Genomic DNA, 27,915 nt, shown 5'->3' with positions numbered 1-27,915 from the left:
CTCCAGAACCTCGCTTGGAGCAGCTTCAGCGAGAGGGGCACGAGGCGCTGCCGGGGCTCGGACCCTCCCTGTGGCGTTGGGGTATTTGGCTGTACTTTGTTTTCCGAGAGAAAATATTTGCAGCAGGTTCAGCGAGGAGAGCAGCGAGGGTCAGGGTCCGGGCAGGGGTTACCTCCAGCAGCACGGGACGGACGGTGCGTTTGGGACGCTCCATCGCCAGCAAAGCCACGTGCGGCATCACCTCGTTGTTTGTGGGTCTGTGCGAGGTGCCACGAGGGTCAGGGCTCCGATGGGGTGACGGGAGCCAGCCCTGTGCCCAGAGGAGATGTTGCCACCTCACAAATGGTGTCTGGGTTTGATTTAAGGGGGATTTGAAAGACAAAAACCAAAACCACCCTGTTTGTAGCGACTAGGAAGAGCCTGGGAGGAGCAGCTTGGCCAAGACTTGCCCAGTGCCTGCATCGGGTGTCGCTCCCCGGGGCTATTTTAAGAGGTGAGCAGCGGGGAGCAGCCAGTGCTGTCACCTGCCAGCTCCCTCGGATGGGCACCGCTCCTCCGCAGCCCCCCGTGTGCCAGGGTGACAGCCCCGCTTTGTCCCCAAAAGGCTAAGCCGCCTGTTTCATTCCTCTCCTGCCGTGACACCCCGTGTTACCCCCCGCTCTGCCCCTCTGGTCCCCGCTGAAGCTGATGAATGGACCCGTTCCCGACCAGCGTTAGGAGCTGAGGGGTGGTGGGACCCTGGGCTGGGGGCTGAGGGGCCCTTCCCAGGATTCGGTTCCTGGTGCAGTCGGGCACGGTCTCTGCGCCGCCGCGGAATAGCAGCGTTGTTCCCTCCGCGGCATCTCCTTGGTTCGGGTTTTAGCTGTCCCCGCTGTCCGGGAGCAGGGCTGAGATCTGCTGACTCAGGGGACACGCAGCCCTGCGGTGTTAACGATCCCTGACGCGCAAACGAGAGGACAGGCACCGCAGCACCCGCGTGCCCGTGCAATGCCCTCTGCGAGCCCGGGGAGCTGCAGGACGTCCTGCTGCCCTTCAGTGCGGGGGAGCGGGGCTGAGGGGGGACCCCGGGGGGCATCCGAGGGTCAGAGCCAGCCTGGGTGTTTGGGGGGCTCAGACCCGAGGTGTGGGCATGGTCTGAGCCCCCTGCGTGCCCTGTGCCCTTGGGAGGGCTGGCTCCCACCGACCCTCGCTCTGACAGCGGGTGGTCTGTGCTCTGACCCCAAACTGTGCCTTGCGCTGGCGTTAGTGCAGCACGTGTTGGGGCTGGGGGGCTCCAGGGGCTGGCTTGGGGCCGTGTTGTGAGATGCTGGCAGTGACGCAGGCATGGCCAGGGCCCTCTGCAATCTATGCTCTGCCCGCGCTGCTTGGCTCCAGGTCCGGGACATCGGAGCGTCTCTTGCTGCCACACGGGTCCCCTGGGCCACCTCCGTCCCTGGGCGCAGAGCACCCACGCGCTCGCCGTGGCCGGTGGCCTCCGCATCCCTCTGCCAGCGGCCGGTGCCTCCCTGTGAAGCTGCACGGGGAATTTTCAGGGTCGGACCTTAGAGGCAGCCGGGGAAGCCCCCCCCGACTCCCCGTTCACCACCGAGCCGCTGTCAGGTGCGTTCGCCCGCTCTTGGCTCGAGGTGGCCGCCTCGGCGCAGCCCCGGCCAGCTGGCGCCCGTGACCCCCGGGGTGCTGGAAACGCGCTGAGCCCTGGGCTCGTGCTCGCCTCGGCTGGAGGCTGCTGATGGGGGCTGATTTAGTGGCGATCGAACCGCACTTGAAGTGCTCCTTGAAATCTGAGACAAGCGCTGGAAGCTCTCCGGGCGCGGGGGTGTCTGCGGTGCCCCGCCGGCCGCGGCACACGGGCAGGAGCCGGCTCTGCGGCTGCGGAGGGCACGGCTCCACGCTCCCTGTGCCACGACCAGGTAAGAGCCCCCTGGACCAGGGGCACCGGGTGCTGCCTCGTCAGCCGCTTTGTCCTGACCCCAGATGGGTGGGTGGGCTGGAAACGGCCCGTGCTGGTGGTGAGGGGTCTGTGCGCAGGGAGGGTGTGCGGCTGCCTCCCCCCAGCCGGGCTCCTTCGGGTCCCAGGGGGGTCCGGGGTCCCTGGTGCACGGCGGTGACGGGATCACAGAGCTGCTCCAAGACCCGAGCTGCCCCTCTGCTGAGATTTGCACCTCCGAGCATGGGACAACCACGGGCTAATTAGCGTGTTCGAGCCGGTTTTAATGGGGTCACACCGTTGGATTACAGCAGAAAAGCGCAGCAGTGGGATGCCGTGATCTGAGCCGTGCCCAGGGAAGGGGTGGTGTTGTCTGGCTTTCCTCCGGACCCTCGCAGGGCAAACAGGGCCCCTGCAGATCAGGTCATTGCTCGAGGGGTTTCGGTGGGGTTTGTGACAGCTCTCGGTGGCGACTTTCATACTAATTCTTTTACTTCTGTTGCTTTATTTACTGTTCTGTGCACTCAACCAGAGAAAAGGGAAGCGGATTCGGTGTTAGGGAACCATAAACTCAAACCAGATTTTCTTTATTTTAGCTTTCTTGCCCTTGATGAGGATGTGGAGATTTGGGGGGCCCCAGCACGGAGGGTGGGTGGCTGCAAGACCTCTGCCATGTGCCCTGAGCCCCATCTCCTCTGCAGGCTGAGGGCGCATAAATGTGTCAGCACGCTGCAGATGTCTGCTGGCATCACCCTCGCTAATCCCCCCACTCCTCCCTGCCGGCGCCGGGGGCTCCTGGCAGAGCCGCGGGGCAGAAGGTGGCCAGTGGTGGCACAGGTCTGGCCACCTGCACAGCCCCGGGGCTCCCCGACCACATCGGTGTGTGTCGGCACGGAGCCACACGCCGGTGCCCACAGCCTGTGCGGGATGTTGTAGTCTCTGAAGAGTTTAGTTTGTGTTCAGGAGCTGAAATAAAGGCTGTCCCAGCGCGGGGCTGCTTCAGGAGCTCAGCTGGTGCCCGTACGGAGCAGCCAAAGGGATGTCCCCTGCGGAGGGGACCACGGGGCAGGGCTGGCTCCTGCAAAGGAGCCTGGAGGCACCAGGGTCCTGGCAAAGGGGATGTCCCTGCTGCGGCCATGCCAAGGCCAGGGCAAGGTTTCCAGGGCTGCAATGACTTCGGGCTGTGGCACCAGCTGAGCAGTCACCCCGGCGCGCTGGACGCAGCATCTCCTCGCCCAGCCTCTGCTCGCTGCTCCCCTCCCACCGCACGGCCCCTCGCTGGGGAGGAGGCCAGCTCTGCCCTCCGGCACCCGCTGTAAACCAGAGTGTTTCTTATTTCAGGTATTTAATGCCTGGATTTTAAATTCTCTCTCACATTTGTTGGTGCTTTACAGCCTTTTGCAAAGTGTTTATGGTGTTATTAAAAAAAAAGAAAGAGAGGGAGAGACCTGAGGTTATGGGGTGCAGTGCAGGAGTATAAAACTGACCTTAAAATGATGAACTCACTGTGCAGACCCGGCTGGGGACACCAGCCTGGCTGCTGGGGTGACGGGGACGAGGGGATGGCAATCCCAGGATCAGTTTGTGATGCCAAGTGATCACAAATAATAAAAGCAGCGAGGACTAGAGGGGAAAAGCTCCCTTGGGCTCGGAGATGGGAGCGCTGCAGCCCTGGGCTGGGGCTGGGGGACCGGGGCTGAGGACCGGCCGTGCCGGGTGGGCAGCGTGTCCTGGGAACACTGCGCCGTGGGAGGACGGGCACTCGCTGCCGTGGGACACCCAAGCCGCTCTGACCTTCTTTTATTTCAGAGAGATTTGGACATGTGTCAGGAGCTGTTCGCACCTGGCAGGAGCCGCTGGCCCCGCTCGGGGCCGGCACAGCCCTCGGTGGCTCCGAGCAAAGGGCAGCAGAGAGCAGGGGGACATCGCGGGGCCAGGGGGTGACGTTGGTGCTGATGGGGCAGGTGAAATCTGGGCAGAGGTGGGTGAGAGGCGGCTCGGCCCCCCCACCCCAGAGGAGCCCTGTGCCCCTTGGGGAGACCACCCAAGAGACGGGGCTGCTCATGGTCCTCCCTGGAGAGAAGAGAGCGCACCGAGAACCGGGAGAGGAGCCGCAGCCTCGTCACAGCCACGGCAGTTCCTTGTTTTAAGATGCAGGAGACTTTTGGGATACTTTCTCCACATAATGTTCCAATTTTAGCTCCGTGCCCTGGGATGTGATTGCATTAAAAATAACGGGCAGGGGGAGGATGCCAAGGGCACCCGGGGACCTGCCTCCGCTGGCGCGTCCCGCTGCGTCCCCGAGGCCCCGTCTCACATTCCCGGGGCTGATCCTCTCCCAGCTCTGCTTTCCGGCTGCTCCGTTAATGGTTATTCTGGTCAGGTCTCTCTCCTGCGGGGCTCCCTGCTGGTCACCATCCCGGCTTGACCTCGGCCAACCCCACGGTGTTGTCCGGGAGCGAGCAGAAAGGCTTTAACCGACACGAGGAGTGTCGTCTGGTGCAGGAAACTTGGAAGAAGCGGGTTGTTCCCCGCTCCAGCACTGACCTCCTCGGACCGCTGCTGCTCGTGTCTTCTTGCCTAATGCGGCTCCGTGCAGAGATGCAAACCCCGGGGCTCTTGCTCGGGGTGTCCCCTCGCACCCAGGCAGCCTGGGGGACCTGTGCCAGGCTTTCCTGCCTCGCCTGACCCCCTGCCCGGGTCCCTCTGTCCTCACGGCGGGTCTGTCCTTCCTCCCGCAGGCATGAAGCGGCCCCTGAGCCCGTCGCGCAGCCCCGAGGTGGGGGTGCGGGTGGAGGTGGCCGGCTGCCCGCCCGAGCAGCGCACGAAGCGGGAGAAGAAGCACCAGTCATTCACGCTCTGCGAGGTCTGCAACATCCAGCTGAACTCGGCCGCGCAGGCGCAGATCCACTACAACGGCAAGTCCCACCAGAAGCGCCTCAAGCAGCTCAACAAGGGCAAGGTGCCGGCGGCCCAAGGTAGGAGCCCGTCCGTCAGCCGAGGTTGCCCCAGGGCTGCCCGTGCTCTGGGGCAGCTGCTGCGCCGGGCTCGGTGCGCTGGGTCCGGGGGATGTTCGGGATCGCTGTGCTGTGTCCTCGGCGTCTGCCGCTCGCTGGGCTGCCCGAGCTCCGGGGGCTTCCCTGCCCCTCCTGGTCCCCAAGTGGTTTTGGGGCTGAGAGCCCACGGTGCTGGGCTGGACAGAGGGACACGTGTGGGGCCTGTCCGTGCACAAGGGCGGTTACTGGTACCTGGCGTCTTCATGAGCATCTTCTTGGGTTTCCGTGGATGGCTTGTGCGGGTGGGATGAGCGTACCCGAGGGTGGAGTGGCTGTTGGCTACTGGCCACCTGCCTCCCTGGGCTGTCTTGACTGTGTCCCTCCTGCCGTGCACATCTGCTGTGACCATGCTGGGTTTGGCTGCTCTTCGCTCAAAATGTCGCTTAGATGTTGGTGCTGAGCACCAGCCCTGCAACAAGGGCAGGGTCTGTTTCCATTTAGAGACCGATGTTTGTCACAAAAGCCACTCAGCAGGAGTGGCAGCCAGGACAGCGCCCTGCTTGCCCTTGACAGGGTGTTTTAAGGTCCGTGGTTTTGTTTCAGCGAGTGTTTAGGGGATGGGACCTCGGGCATCGCAGCGTTAGGAGGCAAAGGTGTCTTTGGGATGCCCCAAGCACCCGTGCTCACAGGAGATGTGCTCACTGGCCATTTCACTCGCCCTCTGTGCCGTCTGTTGGCCTTTGCCTGGCCCGGGCACTCCCCGATGGCTGCTGTGGGTTTTCTCTGCATAAAGGCAGGGAAACATGTCCCCAGACGTCACCCCGCAGCAACCACCACACAGCAGCAGGGGGTTGGAGTCCTGTCCCAGTTTTGTCAGGAAATGTTTGTTTAACAACATCTGAAGCGTTGGCAAACAAATCTGCGACGGTTTGCAAACAGCAAAGCAGCAGCGTGGGAAAACCTGCTGCGTGCGGACCCCCGGGACGGGCGGTCACGGCACCGTCCCACGTGATGCTCTGCGGTGCCCTGGCCTTGGCAGACCCCTGGGGATCAGCCTCTGTCAATACCTGCTCCTGTGCAGGGCAGGGCAGGCTGGAGCTGTAAATTCCTGGCGTGGCACTGGCCATCCGTGTGCCAGGTCCTGCCCTCGCTGGTGGTGGCTGTGTCGCAGCAAGGTCTGGGCTGTGCGAAGGAGCTGCTCCGTTTGTCACCGTCTACTGACAGATGGAAATATCTCCCGCTGGTTTAATGGGAACAGGGCTCATAAATCCCAGCCTGCAGCTTCCAGATTCTCCCCTGGACCCGGCGGTGGCTCCGTGGGAGCTGCCCAGGGCCGTGTTTCCTACTGAGCCAAAGAATCTCGGCACGTGCGAGCTTGCTCTGTGTCCTCCTGCGCCGTCCCTGACCCCCGCCGGTGTCCGGGGCTCCCGCAGCCCTCGGGCTCTGCTGCGCCGCCAGCCCCGTGCGCGCTTCACTCTGGTGTTCAAGGTGAAGGTGGCTTCTGCTGGCGCAGGGCTGCGATCTGCTTATGTGGGGAAATCGCAGATGGCATCTGCTCCCCTCGCCTCCCCGTCCCCCCCGCCGCAGCCTGCTCCGCTCGGCCGGAGCCGACCTTCTCCCCCAGGCTTTTGGCTAAAAATGTCATTTCTGGTTTTGTCACTGGCAACCTTTCCCGGCGTCCTGAGGCGTGAGCCCGGGGGGGCACGTGGCCGCGAATGACAAATGAGGGCTGGGAGCCGGCTGGCGCCATGCCCGTGTCCCCTCCGCGCCGTGTCCCCTCCGCCGCCGGCACTGCGGGTGCTCGGTGTGACCCGGCCCCGCGTCCGCTGCGCTGGGAGAGGGGCTGGTCCCCCCCAAACCCCACCACTATCGCCTGGCACAGCCCGCGGGGAGGACGGCTCACCCGATAGAGTGTCAGCACTGGGGGAGCCTCGGGGGGAGACGGGGGGGCTCTTTAAAGACAATGGGTTAAATGAAATGATCGAGTTAGACGAAGCTGGGATGTTCCTCTGAGCTGGAATCTCTGTCTCGCACTGACATCTACAGCTACATCAAAGGCAGCTGCCGCAGCCCGTTTCCCCTCCGGCTCCTCTGAGCCGTTCTCCCTGCACAGGCTGTAATCGCCTGCGTTTCGCGGGGAAAAAGCAGTGGAGGAGCTTAGCTGGCAAACAGACGCGATAATCAGTATTATTACAATTGATTAGCTCTCTGCCAGAAAGACCTCCAACTTAAAAACAAATTACTGTTCATTAGGCGTTTTCTTGCGAGGCAAATCACAGATTTCTGTTGTCTCGTGTTGAATTGCAGCGCGGCAGCGATTGGATACAGGACGGCCGCAGATGAAAGATGTTTTCGTGTTGCAGATGCCAGTTCAAATCCAACTGGGTCAAGAGCGATTTAATTACTGCCTGTGATTTTCAAGGGTGCCCGAGCGAGCTCGATTTGCTCTTGGTGTCCTCGTGCTCCCACAACCAGGAGCCGAACCCCCCGCCCCATTCTGGTGCCGAAGGAGCAGAGGGGGACAAGGGGTTGCTGCCTTCCCTTTTTCCTCCGGGATGACTCGGGGGCTGCCCATCGCCGGGTGGGCTGAGCTGGAGCATCTCGGGAATTTACTCCCTTGCTGTCAGCTCCTCCCAAAAACGGCCCTTCCACCAGTGTCCCAGAAAAGTCACAGGGTGTAAAGAGCAGCTCGTGCTCCCCCGCTGCCCGAGCCGGCGTCCCCGGGCCCTGTCAGCTTGCATCTCGCTGAAACACGGCGGGGAAAGGAGCCCCCCGGGCAGATCCGAGCTGGCAGCAGCTTGTACCCGCCTCGGCCAGGTCGGGGGGGTGCTGGGTGCAGTGGGAAGGACACCCTGCCCAGGCATCCCTCGTGCCAGGAGGGTCCCTGCAAGCCCTGAGCCCACCCTGAACTGCCCTTCCCGGCGCTGGGGCTGGTGGGCTGCTCCCCCAAACCCAGCGCCAAGGTTGGGGGGGGCAGTTGGGCCAAAACACCCGGAGCCCCCTGCGCCCTGGTGCCAATCCGTGTCACAAGCTCTTCCTCTGCTCCGTGTGCCCTGTGGCATTATGTACCCAGACCCTCTCCGGGGCTGCCCGGTGCCGTCCCCCAGCGCTCGCACTGGGGGTCCCCGCGCCGCCGTCCCCACCCACGCAGCAGCCCTGCGCGAACGGCTCCTCGCAAAGGGGGAGATCCCGGTTCCCCCAATCAGCCGCTGAAATGTCTGTGCGTGTTTGCTGAGCAGGGAGGCTTGAGATGAGCAGAGAAATCGGTGTGACAGCTTCAGCATCGCTGGGTCTGCGGCGGAGGGAGGGGGCTCACGGGCTGGGGCGGCTGCTCCGGCTGCGTCTGCGGGAGGGGTTTGCCTTGAAAAGGAAAAAATATAGAGTTCAAGCCAAAAGATAATGACCTAAGGTGATATATATCAGTATAACCCTCGGGTGGGCTGGCAGCCTGGTGCCTGGGCCGTGGGGGTCGGCGAGCCCGGGGGTGTTTGGGGGGAGCGGAGCACGCTGCGGCTTCCCAGTGGGAAATGGGGGCTCTCATGGGAACTGGGCCCGTGTCCGAGGGGGCGAGAGGTGTCAGGGCAGAGGGTGCAGATGTCGGGGTGGAAGGGATGGAGTCATTTTGAAGGGGAGACCTCGGCCACATCTGCTGGCTGCCCACAACTATTGGAGATGGTCTTGTGGCCCCATGCCAGCCCCCACATTGTCCCCTGAACATGAAACGGCTCCGACCTTCACCAGGCGCTTCTCAGGGGGAGGGTGTGGGCTGGACTCACCCGCCGAGGATGAGGATGGGGCATCATGGGGGAGAGGAGAGCTTTGGTCCGAACACCTGGTCCTGTGCTCGGCCGAGTCCTCCTCTGATAATGTGCCAGCCAAATTTTTCGTGCTGCGGTGAGGGGAGCGGCAGCAGCCTGGCAGGGCTGTCCTCCGCACCGGGCACTGCTGCGCTGCGCTGCCCGCGGAGCCGTGCTGTGCACAGAGGATGCTGCTGGCAGTTTTTCCCCAAATCAGGAGGAAATTGCCTCGTGTTATTTTTAAGCACTGTATTTTGTGAGCCAGTTATCCTTAATCTTGGATTTCGCTGTAATTTTCTTCCATTTGGTTTGCTATCAAGTTGCAACAATACCATTTTATGGCCACTTAGCTCAGGGACGCGTCGCACGTGATCTTAATTAGAAGTGGATTAAGAGCAACGGGGAACGCGCAGCCATGGAATATTTCACGGTTTCCCATGTGGCACCAGCTCAGCAGGTCTGGAAGAGGAAAGCCGGGGATTTATCTCAAGTGGGGAAAAAATGGTAATAAGCGGCAGCGAAGCGTGAGGGTGTCTGGGCTCGCTGGCGGCCGCTGAGCCCCATCCTCAGGGAGCACCGAGAGCCCCGAGCCTGGTGGGGCCTTTCCCGGGGAGGGTTCAGCAGCAGCTCTGGGAGGGGGGCCAGGACCCCCGGGAAGGGGACGCGGTGCTGGGGCTGCTCCAGGGTCAGGCAGCTCCTGGTTCTCGCGGTGAGGACACGCGGGACCCTGGTGGCCCTGTGGGACGTGACTGCAGAAGGGGCTTTGCGGTTCCCGGGATCAGGGGCAGCTGCTGTCCCGCTCCAGCACAGGAGGAGGTGAAGCATCCCCCTCCCTCCTGCTCCCGCGCTGGGGGATCAGGGGTGAGGGATCAAACAGGTCGCACGGGGCTGCGCTGCCCCAAAGAGCACCGGGGCTGAACGGATGGGGGGGACCGGGGTGGGGTGACAGCGATGGCAAAGTGACTCGTCTGGGTCTCTGTGACCAGTGAGGCTGGGAACACAGCTCGTCCCTCCCGGCCTCCAGCCCAGGGCCCCTCTCAGTGCCCGCTGCGCCTCGGCACGCATGTGCACACGCATGTGCTGCTCACCCGTGCACACGCGTGTGCTGCTCGCCCAGAGGCAAGGGGGAAGCGAGCGTTTGAAAAAAAGGCAAATGGGGAGGGGAGGGGGGTAGGACGGAGCTGGATAAGCACAAGCAGAGCTTTGTGGGTAGTGTAAAGCTGTCACTGTGATTTAGGGTCGGCTGGTTAAACTGGTTTATGCTCACAGACAGTCAGTCGTAAGCAATATAAAATTTTCTATGAAGGGATGATCTTCCCTCGTCATGTTTTATGCCATCTTTCCCAGAGTGGTCACTCCTTTTCATAACCCCCCGGTGTTGCGGTTGTGCAGAGGGAGAAAACCCGATTCTGGCCATTTTGGAAGTGGGGAAAGCCCGAGCACTGGGGGCTGGGTTTGTGCCAGGGGCTGAACCGAGGCCGGGGTGCTCGGCCCCCCCAGCCTGGCCACGGCACCTGTGCCCGCGTTGTGGCCCTGTAAGGCCGGGCAGTGCCGCTCCGAGCCAGGACCGGGGTTCATGGTGCTCTGTGGCCATGCAGGGGACCCGCCCCACGGCCGGGCATCGCTGCCCCACGCCTCTGCGGGGGTCCTGCCCTCGCGCCGTGCCCTGGCGCTGCCGTGGGGCAGCTGATGCTGCTGAGGACAGATGGGTGCAGAGCCCGGGTGGGGTGGCCGTGGGTGACCAGCGTGCGCTCCTGCCCGGCCGAGTTTCCCTCCAGCACAAGGACCGGTGGCCGTTACCCCGCAGCTCCTCCCGGGGCTGCAGCCACCCCTCGGCTGTCAGCACACCAGAGGCGGTCGGAGTCTGTCGGAGCGAGGCTGCCTCTAACTGCAGGGTCACTTAAATTAGGTCTCCTTCCTTTTCTTGCCTCCGAGCTGTTGCTGCTTTTTGAAAGCCCGCACGCGATGCTGCTCCGGTTCACCTCTGGTATTTCCTACAGCCATAGATTCATGAGTAATGGTTTCATTTATTTTGCCATCGCCGTGTCAGCAGGGCTCGGCGTGCTCTGTGCCGTGGCGCTGGATGTGCTGCGGGGCTGGCTGCGGGGTCACAGCCCCGGGGCTAACGGTGGCTCTCGGGTGGCGTGGGTTTCCCTGTGGCTCCGCAAGCTGCTGCCGGTTGGTACCGCTCATGTCCCAAAACCTCTTCCAGATGTTTCCAAGCTGTTGTGCTGCTGTTGGTGCTGGTTATCAGAGGTCAGGTGCCAGGTGGGCTCCGTGCTGGCAGCCCCGGGCGCCTTCGTGCCTGGGTGGGCTCCAGGCGTCCTTCCTGGCAGCGCTGGGCCAGCTCAGGATGGCAGATAAAGCCCTGGGTCTGTGATCTGTGCGTGTGCCCCAGGCTCCGTGGTGCGGGAAGGGTTTCTTCATGCACTGAAGAGTGGTTGCAGATTAAACCCTCTGCCCTGTTTCTTCTAGGAGGGCCCTCCTGTTATATAGAAAATGTTACACTCTCTCTGAAACTACTTTCAGGTGTAATTTCCATCCCTTTCCCTGATAATTAAATATTTTTAGGTCATCCAGTTTCCCCACCCTATTTGCAGACCTGTCCTGGATGCCTTCGTAATTAGACATCTCCCTGTGCAGGATGATTAACACCGGAGGCGGCAGCCCTGGGTCTTCTCCCACGGCCGTTCCCATGTCCGAGCAGCTGCTTCTCCTTCTCCTTGGGCTCCTCGTGGTTGTCCAGGCTGGGGCACGCCGGGGCCCCGTCCCCATGGAGGGGGACGATGGATGGGGCAGCCCCTGTTGAACATCCCCAGCCCGGGGGACGCAGTGGCCGTCCTCCGCGGTGACCCCCACGCAGCAGTTACTGTGGCCTCGTTGTTAAAGGGTGAGAATTCTGAGAATACATATTTAAGCAATTTTAAGCTGCTTTTTTGAGGTGGATCCTTACTCAAATGGGGGGAAAATAATGTTTTAACGCCTTGCCCTGCAGCAAAAAGGCCCTTAATGGAGCCGTTTCCATCCCGGTTTAAGGCTGAGGCTTTGCACGGGAGCTGGGATTAATGAAAGGGCAATATTGTTCTCCGCTCCTGAGACTGGGGAGATTAAAGCAGCACAGAGAAGAAAAGCCGAGGCGCTTGGCTGTTACCGTGGTTCTTAGCAACAGACGAGAGCAGACCTTCCCTTCCTGGGGAAAATCGAGGTTAAACCCCAGCTCCCCCCGCCGCAGCCTCCTGCGTCCCCCGTCCCTGGGGACAGCCAGCCAGCACCAGGGTCACCCCTCCACACAGGCACGTGCGTCGTTACCTCCCTGCTTTACTTCGCTGTTTTTAGATGCATAAAAGCAGAAATCTGCAGGAAGGCTTAATTAAAAAATCAGGATTCCTTGATCCGCTCGGGGTGGGCACCTGCCTGGGGGCTCCGCGGTTTGACCAGGTCCCTGTTTATCGGGGAGGGGGCTGCGGGGGGCCGCAAACCCCATCCTCTTTGTGTGGGAACCCCCCAGGGGCAGGATTCAGCCCTTCAAATGTGTTATCTTAATCCTGAGCGAGCGCGGGAGCAGGAAAGGTCAGCGCCCGCCTTCCTGGCCCGGCGGGGATGAACGGCTGCTCCACGCCTGAGCCTCCTGCTTCTGAGGGGCCTCAAGTTACAGAGCAGAGGAAAACCGATACACGTCCTCCAGGTGTATCGGCCCTGATCCTATCTGGCATCTTTCACCCCCAAATTATACCCTAAATCCTCGGTGAACAAAGTCAGCCGGGAAGGCTCTGGAAGGCTCGGTAGACCTGGGCGGGGGGGGGGGCTTCCTGCTGGTTTTTATCCCTCTCTCTCCCTTCTCATTTATTGACGCATTCATTGCCCAATTCTGGTCGCTATTTGCCAGGCTGCCTTTGGAGTCTAAGGCTGGGCAGAGCCAGTCCTGGTCGTCTCTCGGCCAGCGAGGCGTTTAACACGTGCCCTCAGTAGGTTTCAGGGTAATCGCTCTGTTGTGGTTCCTGGAGTCTGTCCTCACAAAGAGCCCGGGGAATCGGTGGCATTAGGGGCAGCCTGTGCCCAAACCGAGCCCGATGTCACAGCTGGACCCGTTCTGCTTCCCGAGCAGCCTCCCCCCTCCCTGCCCTCCCGTTCCCTCCGAGCCGCTGCCGCCGGGGCTGCAGGCACGGCTTGGGCAGACTTGCCCGAGCAAGCCCGGCTCTTGGGCGGGCGTAGGCGAGCGCTCCCCCTCTGACTGCGTGTTCGGGACTTGCCTCTCCCGGGGCGTGCGCCATGAGCTGGGGCTGAGGGCTGCGGGGGGCCGCGGCCGTGCCGGGGCAGGCAGCCTCGCCTCCTCGCACAGAAACCTCGGGGCTCGTCCCCGCGCTCCCCTGACGCTGCGCCGGCGGGGCCCCGCGTGTGGTTGGCAACGTGACCGTGGCGGGGTGTGCAGCACCTGGCGCAACGATGCCCGTGGGCTTTGGGTTTTGTTTTTAGTGCCTCCCACGGTGTTATGCGGGGATGGTAGAGCCGGTTGTTGTGGCCCCCGGGCGCCCTTCGCAGCCGCAGGCTCCGGTGAAGATGCTCGGAGAACGTTGTGGGAAGAGGCGGCCGCGGGCTCTGCTCTGGGGGTGTGGGGCGGCTGGCGATGCCCTCGGGAGGGTGATGCGGGCACGGGCCCGGTGGGAGGGTTTGTGCTGCTGCCCTGGGCCAGTGCTGGGGTCCACGGACAAATATAGCAAGTTATGCACGGGCCGGACCCACGCCGCGGCGCTGAGAAATTCCAGTGATGGGCAGGGGAGGGCGGGAGGCGTTAATGGCAGGGCTCTGTAATCAGCACCTGCAATTAGCCCCTGCTCCAGCTGGCCTCACAGGCTCGGCCATAAAACACCCCGGCCCACGCTGCCGTTCCTCTCTCCCACCCCTCCACGTCACGCCAGCTCGACTCAAGATTATTTATCGGTGGAATTGCTGTGCACAACTGGGGCTGCTCGGGGCTGGGGTGAGGATGGTGTGGGGGTCCAGGGCTGTACATCGGTCCTTGCCAGCAGGGCTGGAAATTGGGAGATGCCAAACTTGCCCGTGGCTTGTGGTCATCCCAGGGGAAAGGAGAACAGCCCCGGAGGGTTGTCAGCCCCTGGCTCCTCCTGGTCTTTACACCTCCGTGCTCTGCTTGAGGCTCGCTTGCAGTAACACCAAACTGCTGATGACATTAAACAAATTAATATCGGGTTTAAATAGCCTGCTGGGAGGCTGGTAACAGGCGGCGCGGGCCCAGCTGTCAATCCCAGATTAGCGAGTGCTGGGGCTAAACTTACTGCTGCTGCTAACGACCCCAAAGCGATCCCCTGCGCGGGGGGCGCGTGTGCCTGGTGCATCGGCCCTGCCTGGGGCTTTGCCGGCACTGCCCTGGTGCCAGCTGAGCCTGGGTGGGTGTTGGAGAAGGACCTCTGGGATGCCCTGGTCTGGCAGCAGCGCGCAGGGGGGCCCTGACGGCTTTGGGTGCTCTTCAGAGCACCAAAACACTAGAATTTACCCCAAAAGTGCCTGGTCCGGCTGCAGCGCCTGGGAAGGGAATTTGGCATCTCCTGGTTTACATCTTTGTCTCTGCTCTGCTCGTGGCTGAAGGAGAGGGGTCCCTGCCCGACCCTTTGAATTGTTTGACTTGAGGGAAGTATTTAAATCCCTCCCTGTTCTTGTCTCCCTGTCGGGGGAGAGACGATTGTTTCCTCTTTTCACAAGCAGGTTTTTGATCATTTTCCTCTTTAAGAGGCACCATGCAATCAAGTCATGAACCCCCCCCCGGGAAGCTCGAGAGGCCAAAATTCAGCACAGAGAAGGTGCTGCCGTCAGGGTGTCCAACTGCTCCAGCCTTTGCTAACAAAAGCGATGAGGAGGGCAGTGAACCCTGGGCTCCAGGGCTTGTGCAAAACCCCATCCCGGGGTCTGGGGCAGGCTGCCCGTGTCACCCTGCGAGGTGATGCCGTGGCTGCATCGGACCCTGCGCCTTTCCAGCACTCGGGACCGGGGCTGAGCCGGGCAGGGATATGTGGCCACCAAGCAGGGACATGTGGCTGCCAGGCAGCGCAGCCCCTGCTGCCTCTCTCCCCATGGGGCCCCACCGCCTGCGCACCCGATGGGTGCTGTGGGGCTGGCTGCGAGGTTCAGAGCTCTCTCATATGGATAGTGGAAAAAGGGTTAAGTTCCTGCTGCTGCTCTCGGGCAAGCGTGGGTGTCTCGATTGTGAACCCCGAAAGCCGAGGGACGTGCTGGTGTGTGGGACGTGCTCGGCTTCCCAGCCCCCCGAGGCTCAGGCAGCTCAGAGGGGTGGGGGCTGAGCCTCCATCCTGCCAGCGCGTGCGTGCGACCCTGCCCACGGGGGGATTTCGGGGAGCCTTTCCTGGAGGGGGTCAGGGTGGGTGGCTGCCGTGGCTGTCCCCCCTCCCTGAGCAAACCCCGCGGTGGAGACCCAGCACAGGGGCACCGTCGTGGGTGCCTGCCTGACCACGGGCACCCCAAAACAGCTCCCTTAGAGAGGGGGTCCTGGGCACAAGGAGAGAGATCCTGGGGGTGCAGATGAAGCTGGTTGTGGGCTCCCCCCTCCCCGCTCCAGGTGTCTGTGCTGTGGCAGCCCCCGCTCTTGTGCGGGGCTGGGGGGTGCGGGTCCCCCCCTCGCCCTCCCACCCCTTGCCAGGTTAACCCCGGCCCCCCCGGCTGCTTCTCCTGGCCGGGCCGAGGCGGGGGCTCGGGGCTCGCACCCCTCGGTGCCCGGAGCTGCTCGGGGGGGGGGGCTGCGGGGGTCCCCGCCTCCCTCCCCGCCCTCCTCCCGCAGCCCGTCCGGGCGAGCGGCAGCACCAGCAGCGCCGGGGCGAGGCAGCCGGAGCCAAAATGCTTCTAGGTGGGTGAGACGCGACTTTCCCCCCGCGGGAGCAGCCGGCCGGGGGATGCCGAGCCCCGCCGCCCCCCGCGCCCCCTGCCCCGCGGAGGGGCCGTTCGCGGAGCCGGCTGGGCGCGGGGGGGGGTTACCGGGAGCGCTGCGTTACCCAGAGCCTGGGGCGCACGGCCCGGGGCGGGGGGTCCGGCGGGGGGCATGGGCAGGGGCGCTCGCCCGCTGCTGTCCCGGGGCTCGTCCTGCCTGCCCGGACCCCATCCAGGCGTTCCTGCGGGCAGACGGCTTTTGCCGAGTTGCTTGAGCTTGAGAAAATTGAAATAAATCAAGGTACGAGCTGTTCTTTAAAGAAAAAAATATATTTAATTGTTTCTTATTTTCTGAGTAGCTCTGCGGAGGTTGTGGGGAGGGAGGTGCCTTTTCTTCTCTTCGCAATTTTGACCACAGAGTTAAGAGTGAAAAATGGAGGTGGATTATTTACTGCCAGCACAGAGCTCGAGCAATACGCGGTGCTTAGAGAGTCCGGGCTCGGGAGCGAGGGGCTGGTACCAGCCTCGGCACTAAACGCCGGTATCGATTCACCTGCGGGATCCCCACCCTGCTCCCATCAGGGCTAAATTGCCCTCATTAGATTTTCTCTCTAAGCTGATCGGCTCGTTACCGCTCCCCGCTGCCGTCCTGCCCCAAACCCCCTTTAAAGAGCTGCGCTTTGTGTTTGCCCCAGCCGAGCCCCGCACCCCGGAGCGCTCCCGCACGCACCCGCTTGCCCCGGCTCCCGCCCGCGGCTCCTCGTTACTTACGGGGTTGAAGCTGGGTTGGATTCGCCGCATCTTATTGATTTTTCCCAGGGCTGCAAAAAGAGGCAGCGGCAGGTCGGGCGCTGACACGGCTTTATTTTGCCCTTGCTCTGCGTTTGGGGGTCAGCTCCGGCTGCTGCTGCCCCCGCGACCGGGGGTTTGATGCTTTTCGTGTGAAATGAGGCTGGGGGCAGCGACGGGCCGGGGGGTGCTGGCCCGGGGGGTGCTGGCCGGGGGATGCTGCGGGTTTGGCTCTCGGGCTCGGGGCGCGGAGCTGCTCTCGGAGCCGTTCCACGTGCGGATCCAGGGCTGGAAATTTCGGGGGTTTGGTTATTATGGGCATTACCCACTTTCTGGGAGGCTGCTGGGGCCGGAGCGTGGCCCCTGCGCTGGGCAGCGATGGGCTCCGGCGGGTCCCCGCGGGCTGCGGCGCTGGTTCTCTCCATGCGTGTACACACGTGTTCAGCATGCACATACATGTGAGCGTGTGAGTGCCGACATGCCTACGTGTGTGTGTTTTCCTGTGGCATCGCAGGCGTGTGCTTGTCGGTGCATGCGGCTGCGGGAGGGCGGCCAGGCCGGGGCACCGCGGGCGTTACCGAACGGGCCCGTCGGCCCCGGCTCCTCCGAGGCGCTGGCGCTGGTGTAACCGCAGCCTCTCTCGGCGCTTGTCTCCTCGGGATCACGTTTATTTTTCTAATAGTTTGAAACAGTTTTTTCTCCGCGAGCTCTTTCCCTGTACCTCTGGAACAGCGTAATGCTGCTGGGGATGTTTGTCTGGAGTATTTGTCAGGTTTAACAAAAGAAACAAACAAACCCCAAAGTTTGCTGTTAGCCTTGTGGTCCCAAATGTGTAGGAAATGTTGTAAAGCTGCTAAAGCTTCAGTTTTGGACCTGTGCTGCCCAGTGTGGTGCTGGCGGTTCGCTGGCAATCTCTGTGCCGGGGCCGGGGTGGATGCGGGACCATGGTGCTCTGGGTAGAGAAACGTGGTGGATGCAAACGTGGTGTTTGTGGTGGTTGTGGGGCGGCTGCTCCCTGCGATGGTAAACGTTCCCCCTCCCCGTGCTCTAAACACCTCTGCAAAAAAAGTGGGAACTCGGAGTCACCCGAAGCCTTTGCTCCCATGCTGCAGCGTGGGACCACGCGTGGGTCCTGGTGCTGCTGGCAGTTTGCTGTTGTTAATTGGCTGCTTAATGAGGTTTCCCATCCTTCCCGTCGCTGTCGGGGTTAACGGAGAAGGGAGCTGGGCACCTTTCTGTCCCCAAACGCTGGGTCTGGCTTTGGGGCTCCTTCATCAGATGGTGGGACTGTGCTTTCCCTGAGGTCGTTTTGGGTGAGTTTCCCTGTAAATGCAGCAGTTGTTGTTATTGCTCTGAAATGTCCTGGGGAAAACATCTGTCCCCTGGTTTCAACCTCGAGCGACGCTGGGGGAGGCACTGGGGGCTCTGAGCTCCTCCGACAGCCTCAGCCTCCCCTGCAGAGTATTTTTAGACCAAACTGTCATCTAATCTTGACCTCCAGGATGATGTGGGCTAGAAAATATCGCTGCATTTCCAGCATCAAGCCGCGGGTGTAATTCAAACATTTTTTTTAGACCGTTTTTAATTCTGCCTCACCTTGGTGGAGTAACGAGCTGCTAACGGGTACTGTGAGCAAACATGAGCTTTTCTGGAGGGATGATGCTCCCGGCTGCCGGCACCGGGGCTTTGATTGTCGTTCAAGCACCCGCACGATGCCCTTAAACCCGCAGTGACTGCAGGGGCCCGGTATTTAACAGGTTATTTGTTTTTCTCTTTTCTGAGCGTGGTGTTAGGAGGAGTAGGCTGGCTGTTCCCACTCTTCTCCGAAGTGATCATATTAGCACGGCCTGGGTAGGAGTGGCGGAAATTACAGTGAAATACTAGCGGTAGGAAATAAAAATCTAATTAAAAAATAATGACAGATATGTGTCTGCTTCCAAACCCTGGGCATGACCAGCCTGGCCCCGGGGCAGCCGTGGTGGGGTGTTGTGCACTTCTGCAGCTGCCAGGACAAGCACGGCGGGCACCGGGCACCGTGCTCGGGGCTCCCGGGAAGCAACGTGGCGAGGGGGAGGCAAAGGACTCGGGTCTTTCTAAAGCTTGGGGGGTGTATGAAAATGGATCGGGGTTTGAAAGTCTTTTCTGCTCCCTGGAATTTGCACCCCTGAAGTCTGAGCTGGTGGGACCCCTGCAAGTGAGGGGGGGGCAAAGCCAGGAGGGACTGGCTGAAGCCCACGTGGTTTCGCTGCTGGGGACATCAAGGACAGCCGTGACGCTGTCACGTGCGGTGCTTTGGCCTCGCCGCGGTGGTCTGAGATTGGGACAGCACCGCTGAGAGGGGACTAGCACCGGCCGGGGCCTGGCTCTGCCACCAACCCGCCGCATGGCCCCGGCCGTGTCGCTTATCCCCGCTGAGCCCCTCTGTCCCCTGTGCTGGGTGCCCCGGGAAGGGCCAGCCCGGCCCCGGTGTGCGAGGCAGGCGCCTGCCCTCGGGGGCTTCAATAACAGAATTCATTAATTTGCGCTGCTGATGAGGAATGTGCGTTGGCTCAGAGGCAATTCAGGAGGCTGGTAGGGACGGGAGCCCCTTAATTTGTTCTAAATTGGTTATTTCACTGCAACGGTGAGAAAGCAGCAATCTGAGTGTCTTTTTTTTCCCTTTTCATTTCTGTCAGTCGCTCCCTGGCCGTGACGAATCGGACTCGGCTGTAGTTTTCCTGCTGTGAAGGATGCCCAGAACAAAGGCTGGACTAATCTGGGGCTCCTTCCCGAGCCCCTCGGTACCAGGATGGGGGCTCTGAACGGGGGCATCGCTCCGTGCTCACTGACAGATCATTGGCTCACAGATGGGGAGAGTTGGGGAATTAAAACGCGACGGGCTGTGGGCTCCGTCCTTGGTCATGCTTGTGGGCACGGCGGGGAGCAGAGGCTTGGTCCTGTGTCTGGTTTTGCTCCTCCGAGGTTGTTTATTGTGTTGGTTGCGCAGCTCCCAGGCAGTGGGTGCCGCCGAGCTGCCGTTCGTGGAGCAGGTGCATCACCCGGGAGGGAGCCCAGGCTGGGATCACCTTGTCCCTGCCTCTGCTTTGCCCTTGTCGGCTGCTGCATCGCGGAGAGAGAACTGGCCCCGGCTCCGGTCGGGGGAGCGTTAGCCCGGAGCTGGGGTCACTGGCGGGGAGAGCTGGGCACTGCCCCCCTCCCCAGCCCAGACTAATCCTGTTTGTGGTCATGCCCGGGAGCTTGCAGGGACGTCAGCCGAGCTTATTTCAGGGCTCGTTCCCTGCCAGCTCAAGTCATGCAGCAAAAGGTTGTGACGAGGCTGTGCAGGGGAAGGAGGCGCGAGGCCGCCTCCTGCGAGCTGGTGGTGGCTGAGGGAGCGGGGGGTCTCTGTGTCAGCTGCTTTGGGGGGGTTCCTTCTCCAGCAGCAGCCCATGGTCCCCTCTCCATGGCCCACTGCCCACCCAGGCCCCTCTGCAGGGACCTGAGCTGCCCACGCCAGAGCCCCTGTGCCTGCGGGAGAGCTGGGACACGGCAGGGACGTACTGGGGTCCCCCAGCGTGTGCCTCATCCCCTTCCCTGGGCCGGGGTACCCGCTCCCCCAGGACCCCCCCCGCTCTCCTTGCTGCGATGCTGCGGAACAGCAGATCCCGCGGGACCAGCCTGGCCAGGCAGCGGCCCCGGGGGGCTGCAGGGGTATATTTGATTTGCCTGAGCTGACACGGTGCTGGGCTCTGTCTCCCTCGCAGAAGGACGGCTCCCTCCCGCACACGGCAGCGGCTCCTCGCCGCCTGCCTTCCCCCGCCGCGCACAGCGAGATTAAACGGGACTGTCACCACCTCCGGGTGCGAGGGATGCTGCGGCGGCGGCGGGGCTGGGGCAGTTTCCGTGCATCCCCCCGTACGTGCCCCCGCTGCTCCCGGCCCCCGGTTTGTTTTGGGGCTCGTTGCAGATGGGGCTGTGGGCGCAGGGGGAGCAGGGACCCGCAGGGCAGCGTGCGCCTGCCCTCCCCCAGACCCCCTCGGGGATACCCAGCTCCTGGCTGTGGGACTGACGTGCGGGCAGGGTCGGGCCCCTCAGCATCCCCAGCCGGGAGCTGCCGCCTCGGGCTCGGTTTGGCCATCGAAGGGGCTGAAATGGAAACTGTGGCTCACGGGGCAGCGGCTGCGCTCGTGCCACGGGGATGATGAATGTGCTCGGGCAGACGGGGCACCTGCCCGCCGCGCTCTCTAGGCATGTCACGGCGGGGAAAAATAGCGATGATCGAATCAGACCAGGGCGGCTGCTGCTGCTTGGGAGTAAACAGAAGTGTTTCCATTTCGGTTCCTCTAGGAAGGACACTGCCGTCCTGCAGGGTCTCGTCAGGGTCAGCGACATCCTGCAAACGCTGCCCAGGATCCGCGGTAAAGCTGGAGGCTGCCAACAGAAATGTGAATTTATGGAGAAAAGGAAAGGGGAAAAAAAAGGCAACTAGAAGAGTGTGGAGGGGAGGATGGGCAGTGAGGGCTTTGACAAATCCAGCCATTTTCCTTGGTGCTCCCCATCCCTCTGTGCCTGCATTGGGTGCTGGTGCTGGGGCAGGAGCAGCGGGTGGGATCGGACCCAGCTGCTCCCTTGGGGAACTGGGGGGACACCAAGTGTGTTCCTGGACAGAGTCCCCCGGTCTGGCCGGTGGATCCCAGTGTGGGGCCGTGGGAAACTGGGTCAGCCTCTGCCCGAGGGGCTGCCGGGACCACTGACCTTTGCCATCCTGCTCCGGAGCTGAACCAGGGGATGCGCAGCCTCCTGCCTGAAAACTGATTAAAAAGGCTCAGGCTCTTTGCTGGCTTGCATTAGCACAAGAATCAATAGTGCATATTTTCACCCCGGGAGCCCCGTCTCTGGTTTCACCCAGCTCCTGTCAGCGTTAACCCTGGGCTGTGGTGGCCCGGCAGGAATGTCCCCAGCGCAGGAGGAGCCTCTTGCCCCGGGACATGTGGAGGAGCCTGGAGAGAGGACTTCACTGGGGGGCCGGGGGCCGCCGTCCCCTCGGGGTGTGGAGCCAGCCGGAGCCAGGTACAATGCAGCCCTAATCCAGGCACATACCGGGGGGCCGCGAGTCGGGGCCGGGAGCATCCTCCGGCACCGTGTCCGTGCTGGGGGCCGGGGAACAGGCGGGCAGTTCCCTTCGGGGGCTCCCCGGGGCACTGGTGCTCTTTGGGATTTCAGTGTCCTCGGGAACCTTGTTTGGGGGAAAGCAAAGTTGGTGTAAAATCCTATTTTTGGAAGAAGTTGGGGGGCTCTGAATTTCACCTGCGTTTAATGCTACAAGAAGTTTTTTCGATATGAGCAGAGCCCCTGTGCTCGTTAAGAGCCCCAGCAGGAGGGGGTGGGTGCCCAGCGTGGGTGCCAGTGCCCGTCCCAACAGACCAGGAGCACAGCTAAAGGGAGTTTGAGCCGCAGTGTGGTCCGAGTCCCACTGCAGCATTGGCTCAGGCGCTCGGACCTGGGTTTTGGAGCATCTTGGTGCCCGTGGGCAGGGCTGGAGAGCGGCTTCGCCTGCCTCTGCCTGCGCCCGGGGACACCCGTCCGGGCTGGGTGGAAACGCCTTTGCAGCCCATCCTGCTGCGTGTGCTCAGCCCTTGGCCGAGGGACGCGGGGTGGGGGTCCCGGGGGGCCGCGAGCCGGGCACCCGGTGCCCATCGCCTTTGCCCGCCGTGCATCTCGGGGAGGGCGTCCCGGTGGGGGAGCAGCGGGCACGGGGTGCAGCTCCGTGTGCTCCCCTTCCCCAGGGACTGGAGCCCATCGCCCAGCCACCGCGTCCACCATCCCCGTGGCCAGGCCAATGGCCACACGGCCTTCCCGGTCCCTGGCCACCGCTAGTGGCCACTGCCGCCGTTGGCTGCCGGGAGCATCCGCGGAGCCAGACAGTCCTCGCAGCAAGATGGCTGCACCCACGGCCCCGTGAGCTCGGGCAGCCGCAGGCTTTGTTCCCGCAGCCGCCGCGCTGGGGGCCGTGGGGGGCCGTGGGGCGCCGGGCCCCACGCGCTGAGCGGGGCGGGGGGCGCGCTGCTCCCTGCCGAGCCCTTCTGGTTTGGGGTTTTTTTTTTTTGTGGCTTTGCATTGTTTGACTGGGTTTGGTTTTTTAATTAGATATTATTTTTTTTTTCTTATTTAAAACCCCAAATCTGGGAAGGGTGCGAGCCCCCTCACCCCCAAGCTTATGGCAGCCTTTAAATGGTACGTATGTAGGGGGAGGGTGGGTGCAGGGCTGGGCGCTGGGGTCGGGGGCTGCTCGGCTCCGTTGGGTGACCGGCAGCCAGGACTGATGCCCCCAGGCGCGAGCAGCGGCTTGTCCCCTCGCAAGTGAATCCTGATCCTGCCCAGACCCCGCCGTGGACGGGGCTCTTGCCCTGGCTGGGGGGAGCAGCAGGCTGGGGGGGTACAGTAGTGTCACCCCCGCTCCCCCCACGTGCTGCCGGGTCCCCGAGGGTCCGCAGCGTGGCTTTCCCCCGTGGCCAGCAGTGGCCGGGGAGCGGCACATGTGGTGACAGCGAAGGGTGCGTGGCAGGACGCGGTGCCGCGGTGCCCTGCTCCATCCCGGGCGCCCCACACACCAACTGCTGCTTCTTTTCCCCTTTCCAAGGTAGCGTGTTTTGCTGGAGCGAGTGCCGGGGGCTGCGTGTCGGTGGGGACGGGTCTGGGAGCGAATGGGGTCGGTGACAGGGAGGGAACAGAGGAAACCCCCTCCTGGTGTCAGCCGGGGCACGCTGAGCTCGGCGCCTGCCCGGTGTGGGGATCGGGGAGGCGAGTGCGGGGCACGCGGGGCACGTGAGGCTGTCGCAGAGGGCAGACCTGTCCCTGCTGCGGGCACCTCCTCCTGCACTGGGGATGAGCCCCGAGCCCTGCCAGGGCACGGCAGGGGCACCGGCGCGGTCCCAGCCCTGGCAACGTCTGAGGGGTGCTGGCAATCGCAGAGGAAACGCTCAGCAGGACGGGCCGGGGCTTTGGCTCTCACGCGGCGAGTCCGGCGCGGTCCCATAATTAACGGTGCCCGGCTGCTGTGCAGCCGCAGGGTCCGGGGGCCATGTGGGAGCCCTGGCTGGGGCTGGTCCTGGGCATCAGCCCCCCGGGAGGGGTGCTGGGCCGGGACGCTGACCGCGCAGGGCACGGCCCCGTGCCACAGGACGTGGCTTTGGTGATTTCCTGGGGTAGAGACAAGCAAGGGAGGAATGGAAACACAGACGTGTGCGTGCAGCCCCCGCACGTGTTTCTGTCCCCCAGCCCTGCCGGCCCCGAGCGCCGCCGAGGCTGAGCGGTGAGCACAGGGTGAGGTCTGCGGGGCCCTAATCCCTTTCCCTTGTGTCTCTTTCATCTCCAGTCGGACCAGGAGAGTGGTAATAGACCTTCTTACTAAGTTAAGTGTAAAGGCTGCTCCTCCAAGGCACGGTTCGGTTCAGCCGTAGTGTTTGGTTTCCCAGCCGCAGCAATATGGTGCCTCCGGGGAAAAAGCCAGCTGGGGAAACTTCCAATTCCAATAAAAAGTGTAAGCGCTATTTCAATGAGCACTGGAAGGAAGAGTTTACCTGGCTGGAGTTTGACTATGAGAGGAAACTCATGTTTTGCATAGAGTGTCGGCAGGCGCTGGTGAAGAACAAGCACGGTAAAGCGGAGAACGCCTTTACCGTGGGCACGGACAACTTCCAGCGCCATGCCCTGCTGCGGCACGTCACCTCGGGCGCGCACCGGCAGGCGCTGGCCGTGAACCGGGAGCAGCTGGCCTTCGAGACCCGCGCCCGCCCGGAGCTGCGCTCCCGCATCAAGGTGGAGGTGAACCCGGCGAAGGTGGCCGTCCTCACCACCGTCTACTGGATGGCGAAGGAGGAGATCCCGGACGAGAAGTGCTCCTCCCTGCTCGACTTCCAGAAGTTCAACCTGTGCCAGGCGCTGCTGGCCCCCGAGCACAGCCAGTACTACCAGCCCGGCCGCGTCAGGGAGATGCAGGTGCGTACGTGGGGCAGGGGGCTGCGCCCGCTCGGGGGGCCGGTTGGGTGCTGACGGGCTGCGGCGGGGAGCCCCGCGCTTCCCAGCGCCCCATTGAGTGCCACCAGCGCCCGCTCCGCTTTGTTTCGGGTGCTGCGTGTGTGAACAGGAGTGGTGAGTGTGAGCTCCCATCCCGTGGCCCTGGTGAAAGGCAGGGGGGCAGAGCAGGGGCTGCTGCCCGCTCAGGGGCACCGACAGCCTCTGCGTCAGCCTTTGCTGATGGCTGACCCCGTCCCGTGGGACCGGGGCGTGCCCGCACTGTGCTTGGGACCACCAGCCCGGACCACCCAACCAGGCTGTGCCAGGGGATGCTCTGGTCCCCCGGGGAGCCGGGCGACGCTCCTGCTCTCTGGGATTTTCAGTTCCTCCACATTAAACATCCACGTGGCCATTTGTTGGTGCCATTCCCTGGTTTGACAGAGCGGGAGCAGGCGATGGGCTCCATCGAGGGAGCCTCGGGCTCATGGTCGCATGTGTCCATCCAGGCAGGGAGAGCAGGGGAACCTCTCTGGCCTGCGCCTGCCAGGCTGCTGGGGGGGACAGCTCGGGGGTTCGGTTACACGAGCACTGGGGGATTTTCCTCTTTCGCCCTAAACTGGGTGATCAGAAAGATCAAGTAGCTGGAGAGTTCAGAAAGGGTTCTCTTAATTTTACAAACGCTTTCTGCCTGTTAAAATCAAATTAATTTTTTAGCGAGCCTTGGCCGTTTGCCAGGCTTTTTAGATCTCTAAAGAGCCTTATTCTGCCTCAGATACACTAAATCCACTAATTAGATTTCTCAGCCCGAAGTGCTGCTTACAGCACTCACACACCCCGAGGAGGTTTTCCCTTCAAACCGGGGTGTTTGCCTGACGTGGGGAGGATGGAGTGAAGGAGGAGGGGATGCTGGGGAGCGTCGCTGCTGCTCCGGCCTGTGCTGGGCTCGCACAGGAGCGATTGCCGGGGTTCAGAGGCGGCAGGTTCTGGGACACAGGCAGGGCTCGGGGGACGCGGGGACGGCGGCTGTGCTGGGTCCTGCCGAAGCCGCGGGGCTCAGGGCAGGGACCCCCCAGCTCTCTGCAGCTTCGTGCGGTGCTCGGGCCGCAGGTGGGAGCGGGAGGAGACGGGGTGGTAGAGAAGCAGAAGGTGATTTCCAGCTTGTGTAGGTGCTTGTGGGTGCAACGTGCTTGAGGGCTTTTCCCCAGGCTTGGCGCCGGGTGAAGTTCATTCGTGTTTCTCTTTCCCTCCCGCCGTTCCCTGGCCCAGGCAGCGATCGCCAGAGTCCTGCACAACGAGGACAGGCACAGGATAAAAGCCTCGCCGTTCGTCGGGCTGGTGGTGGACGAGACGGTGGACGTCCTGGAGCACCGCAGCCTGGCCATGTTCACCACCACCGTGTCCCCCTGCAGCGGGCAGACCTCCGCCACCTTCCTGGGGAGCTTCGAGCTGCCCGCCGGGGAGGCCGCCGCGGTGACGGGCAAGGTGGGCGAGGTGGTGCGCGCCTTCGGCATCCCCACCATGAAGATCACCTGGCTCAGCGCCGACGGCGCCTCGCTGGGGGCTGAGTGGCTGAGCGAGGTGGGGACTGCGCTGACGTCCCTCTGCCCGCTCCTCACGGAGATGCGCTGCCTGTCCCACGGCAGCTCCCTGCTGCCGGCTGAGAGCATCGGCAGCATCGAGTACCTCCAGAAATACGAGACCACCGTGGACGCCGTATACAGGCTCTACTCCAGCTCCAAGGGGGACAGCAATGGCTTGCAGGATCTGCGGAGCGTCCTGGACCTCTGTGAGATAGACCTCGGGAGCCCCAAAGCCATCCACTGGACTTCTATTTTCCCAGCCGTGGAAGCCATCGATTCCTCGTGGCCCTCGCTGGTGCTGCTGCTGGAGAGCGAGGCGGAGCGCTCGCCCGTGGCCCACGGCCTCTGCGAAGAGCTCAAGAAGTTCCAGTTTGTGGCCTTCACCAAGATCCTCCTGGACGTCCTCCCCATCTTCCAGAAACTCAGCCGCTTCTTCCAAATTGAGGACTTTGACCTCTCCATCCTGAAGCCCATCGTCTCCGCCACGGCCACCACCCTGCAGGCCCAGAAGAGCACCAGCGGCCAGAACCTCCAGGAATTCCTCAACGAGATGAACGAGCACCCGCAGGACGACCGGGAGGGCGAGAGCCGCCTCTACTACAAGGGTGTCGAGCTGGCCAACTGCTCCAAGGTGCACCTGAAGCACTTTGAGCGCCTGAAGGAGAGCTACCTGGAGAGCGTGCGGGGCAACCTGCTGGACAGGTTCCCTAGCAGAGTCCTGGAGGCCATCAGCTCCTTCTCGGCCATCTTCAACCCCAAGTGCTACCCCCAGTCTTTGGAGGACATTGGCAGCTATGGGGTCAGCGAGCTGAATTTCCTCCTGCAGGCTTACTCCCGGGTGGTGGTGAGCGAGAGGGCCCTGAGTGATTTCCCCCTCTTTAAGCGCATCGTCTTCAGCCTCAGCCAGCTCTCCTTCAAGGACCTCTGCGTCAAGCTGGTCTACAGCAACTCCGAGATGCACGAGCTCTTCCCGGACTTCGCCGTCCTCGCGGCCATCGCACTGGCCTTGCCGCTGGGCTCGGTCCTTGCCGAGAAGATCAGCCGGGGCCGGGAGCTGCTGAAGCGTGGCCGGTTGCGCTGCGCAAAGGACGAGGGGCTCTCCAACCTCATGAAGATCGCCATCGACGGGCCGGCCATCAGCGAGTTTGACTTTGCGTTGGCCATCGAGTACTACGAGAGCATGAGGGAGTCCGGCTTCATCGTGGCGCAGGTGAAGTGAGCGGTGACCAGTAAAACCAGAGCCCTGCGGGCAGGGGGCCGGGTCCTGCGGGCAGCCCCGGGCACTGGCTCGGTGCCGCCTTTCCCCACTCCTGGTCACCGCCGGGGCCGGGCGGCCAACAGTGGATGGTGACCTGCTCTGTGCCGGGAAGAGGACACGATCCTTCACAAAGCCATGCCGGTGCCACGAGCACCCCTCCTGCATCCCCCAAACATCCCTCGGAATTGGCCAGAATTTAAAATCTTGGGGCCACCTGAAATCCCGGATTGCGATGAGGTTTGTTCCAAGGGTTTGTTGTTATTTTGGTTTAGGGAGGTGAAGGCACATCTTGTCTTGAGCTCAAACGTCACATTGCCTTTGCACAATGATACCTGGCAGCTTTTACTTAATACTCTGCAAAAATATCTGATTTTTGTTGTTTTGGAGCCTGGAGAACGAATGCAGCCAAGGCAGCGCGCCTTCCCGGCTCCGTGGCAGACCCCGAAGCGCCCGGCGGTGTCCTCCTGGTGTTCCTCGCGCACAGCACAGAGTAATGGTAGAGGTGGCATCGAGTCATGGTCATTTCAAGAGCAAGAGGTTTAGAGATTGGTATTGTAATCACTGTGGGAATAGTAACTTTAAAATGCATCATCGTGTACATATGTGTATATATATATAAAAATATATATATAAATATATATATTAAAAAGGTCTATCTTAATTTTCCTAGTGTTTAAAG

At 62.4% G+C, this 27,915-nt stretch overlaps 2 protein-coding genes across 2 annotated transcripts in view; both read left to right on the top strand.

The window, feature by feature from the left end:
- Positions 1-27,915, top strand: part of ZNF385C (zinc finger protein 385C) — a 57,796-nt gene that overhangs the window by 17,763 nt on the left and 12,118 nt on the right. Inside the window, exon 5 of the mRNA XM_068419041.1 lies at positions 4,669-4,905. Coding sequence (XP_068275142.1) covers positions 4,669-4,905 — 237 coding nt within the window. The remainder of the gene's footprint in view (positions 1-4,668; positions 4,906-27,915) is intronic.
- C26H17orf113 (chromosome 26 C17orf113 homolog) lies at positions 23,812-27,657 on the top strand. The gene is made up of 2 exons (XM_068418515.1): positions 23,812-24,380; positions 25,665-27,657. The coding sequence occupies exons 1-2, from the start codon at positions 23,868-23,870 to the stop codon at positions 27,195-27,197; spliced, it is 2,046 nt and encodes a 681-aa protein (XP_068274616.1). The 5' UTR covers positions 23,812-23,867; the 3' UTR covers positions 27,198-27,657.

Source organism: Nyctibius grandis, chromosome 26 (assembly GCF_013368605.1).
Source record: "Nyctibius grandis isolate bNycGra1 chromosome 26, bNycGra1.pri, whole genome shotgun sequence".
NCBI lineage: Eukaryota > Metazoa > Chordata > Aves > Nyctibiiformes > Nyctibiidae > Nyctibius > Nyctibius grandis.
The sequence above is the reverse complement of the archived record's forward strand: the minus strand, read 5'-3'. Positions and strand labels throughout refer to the sequence as shown.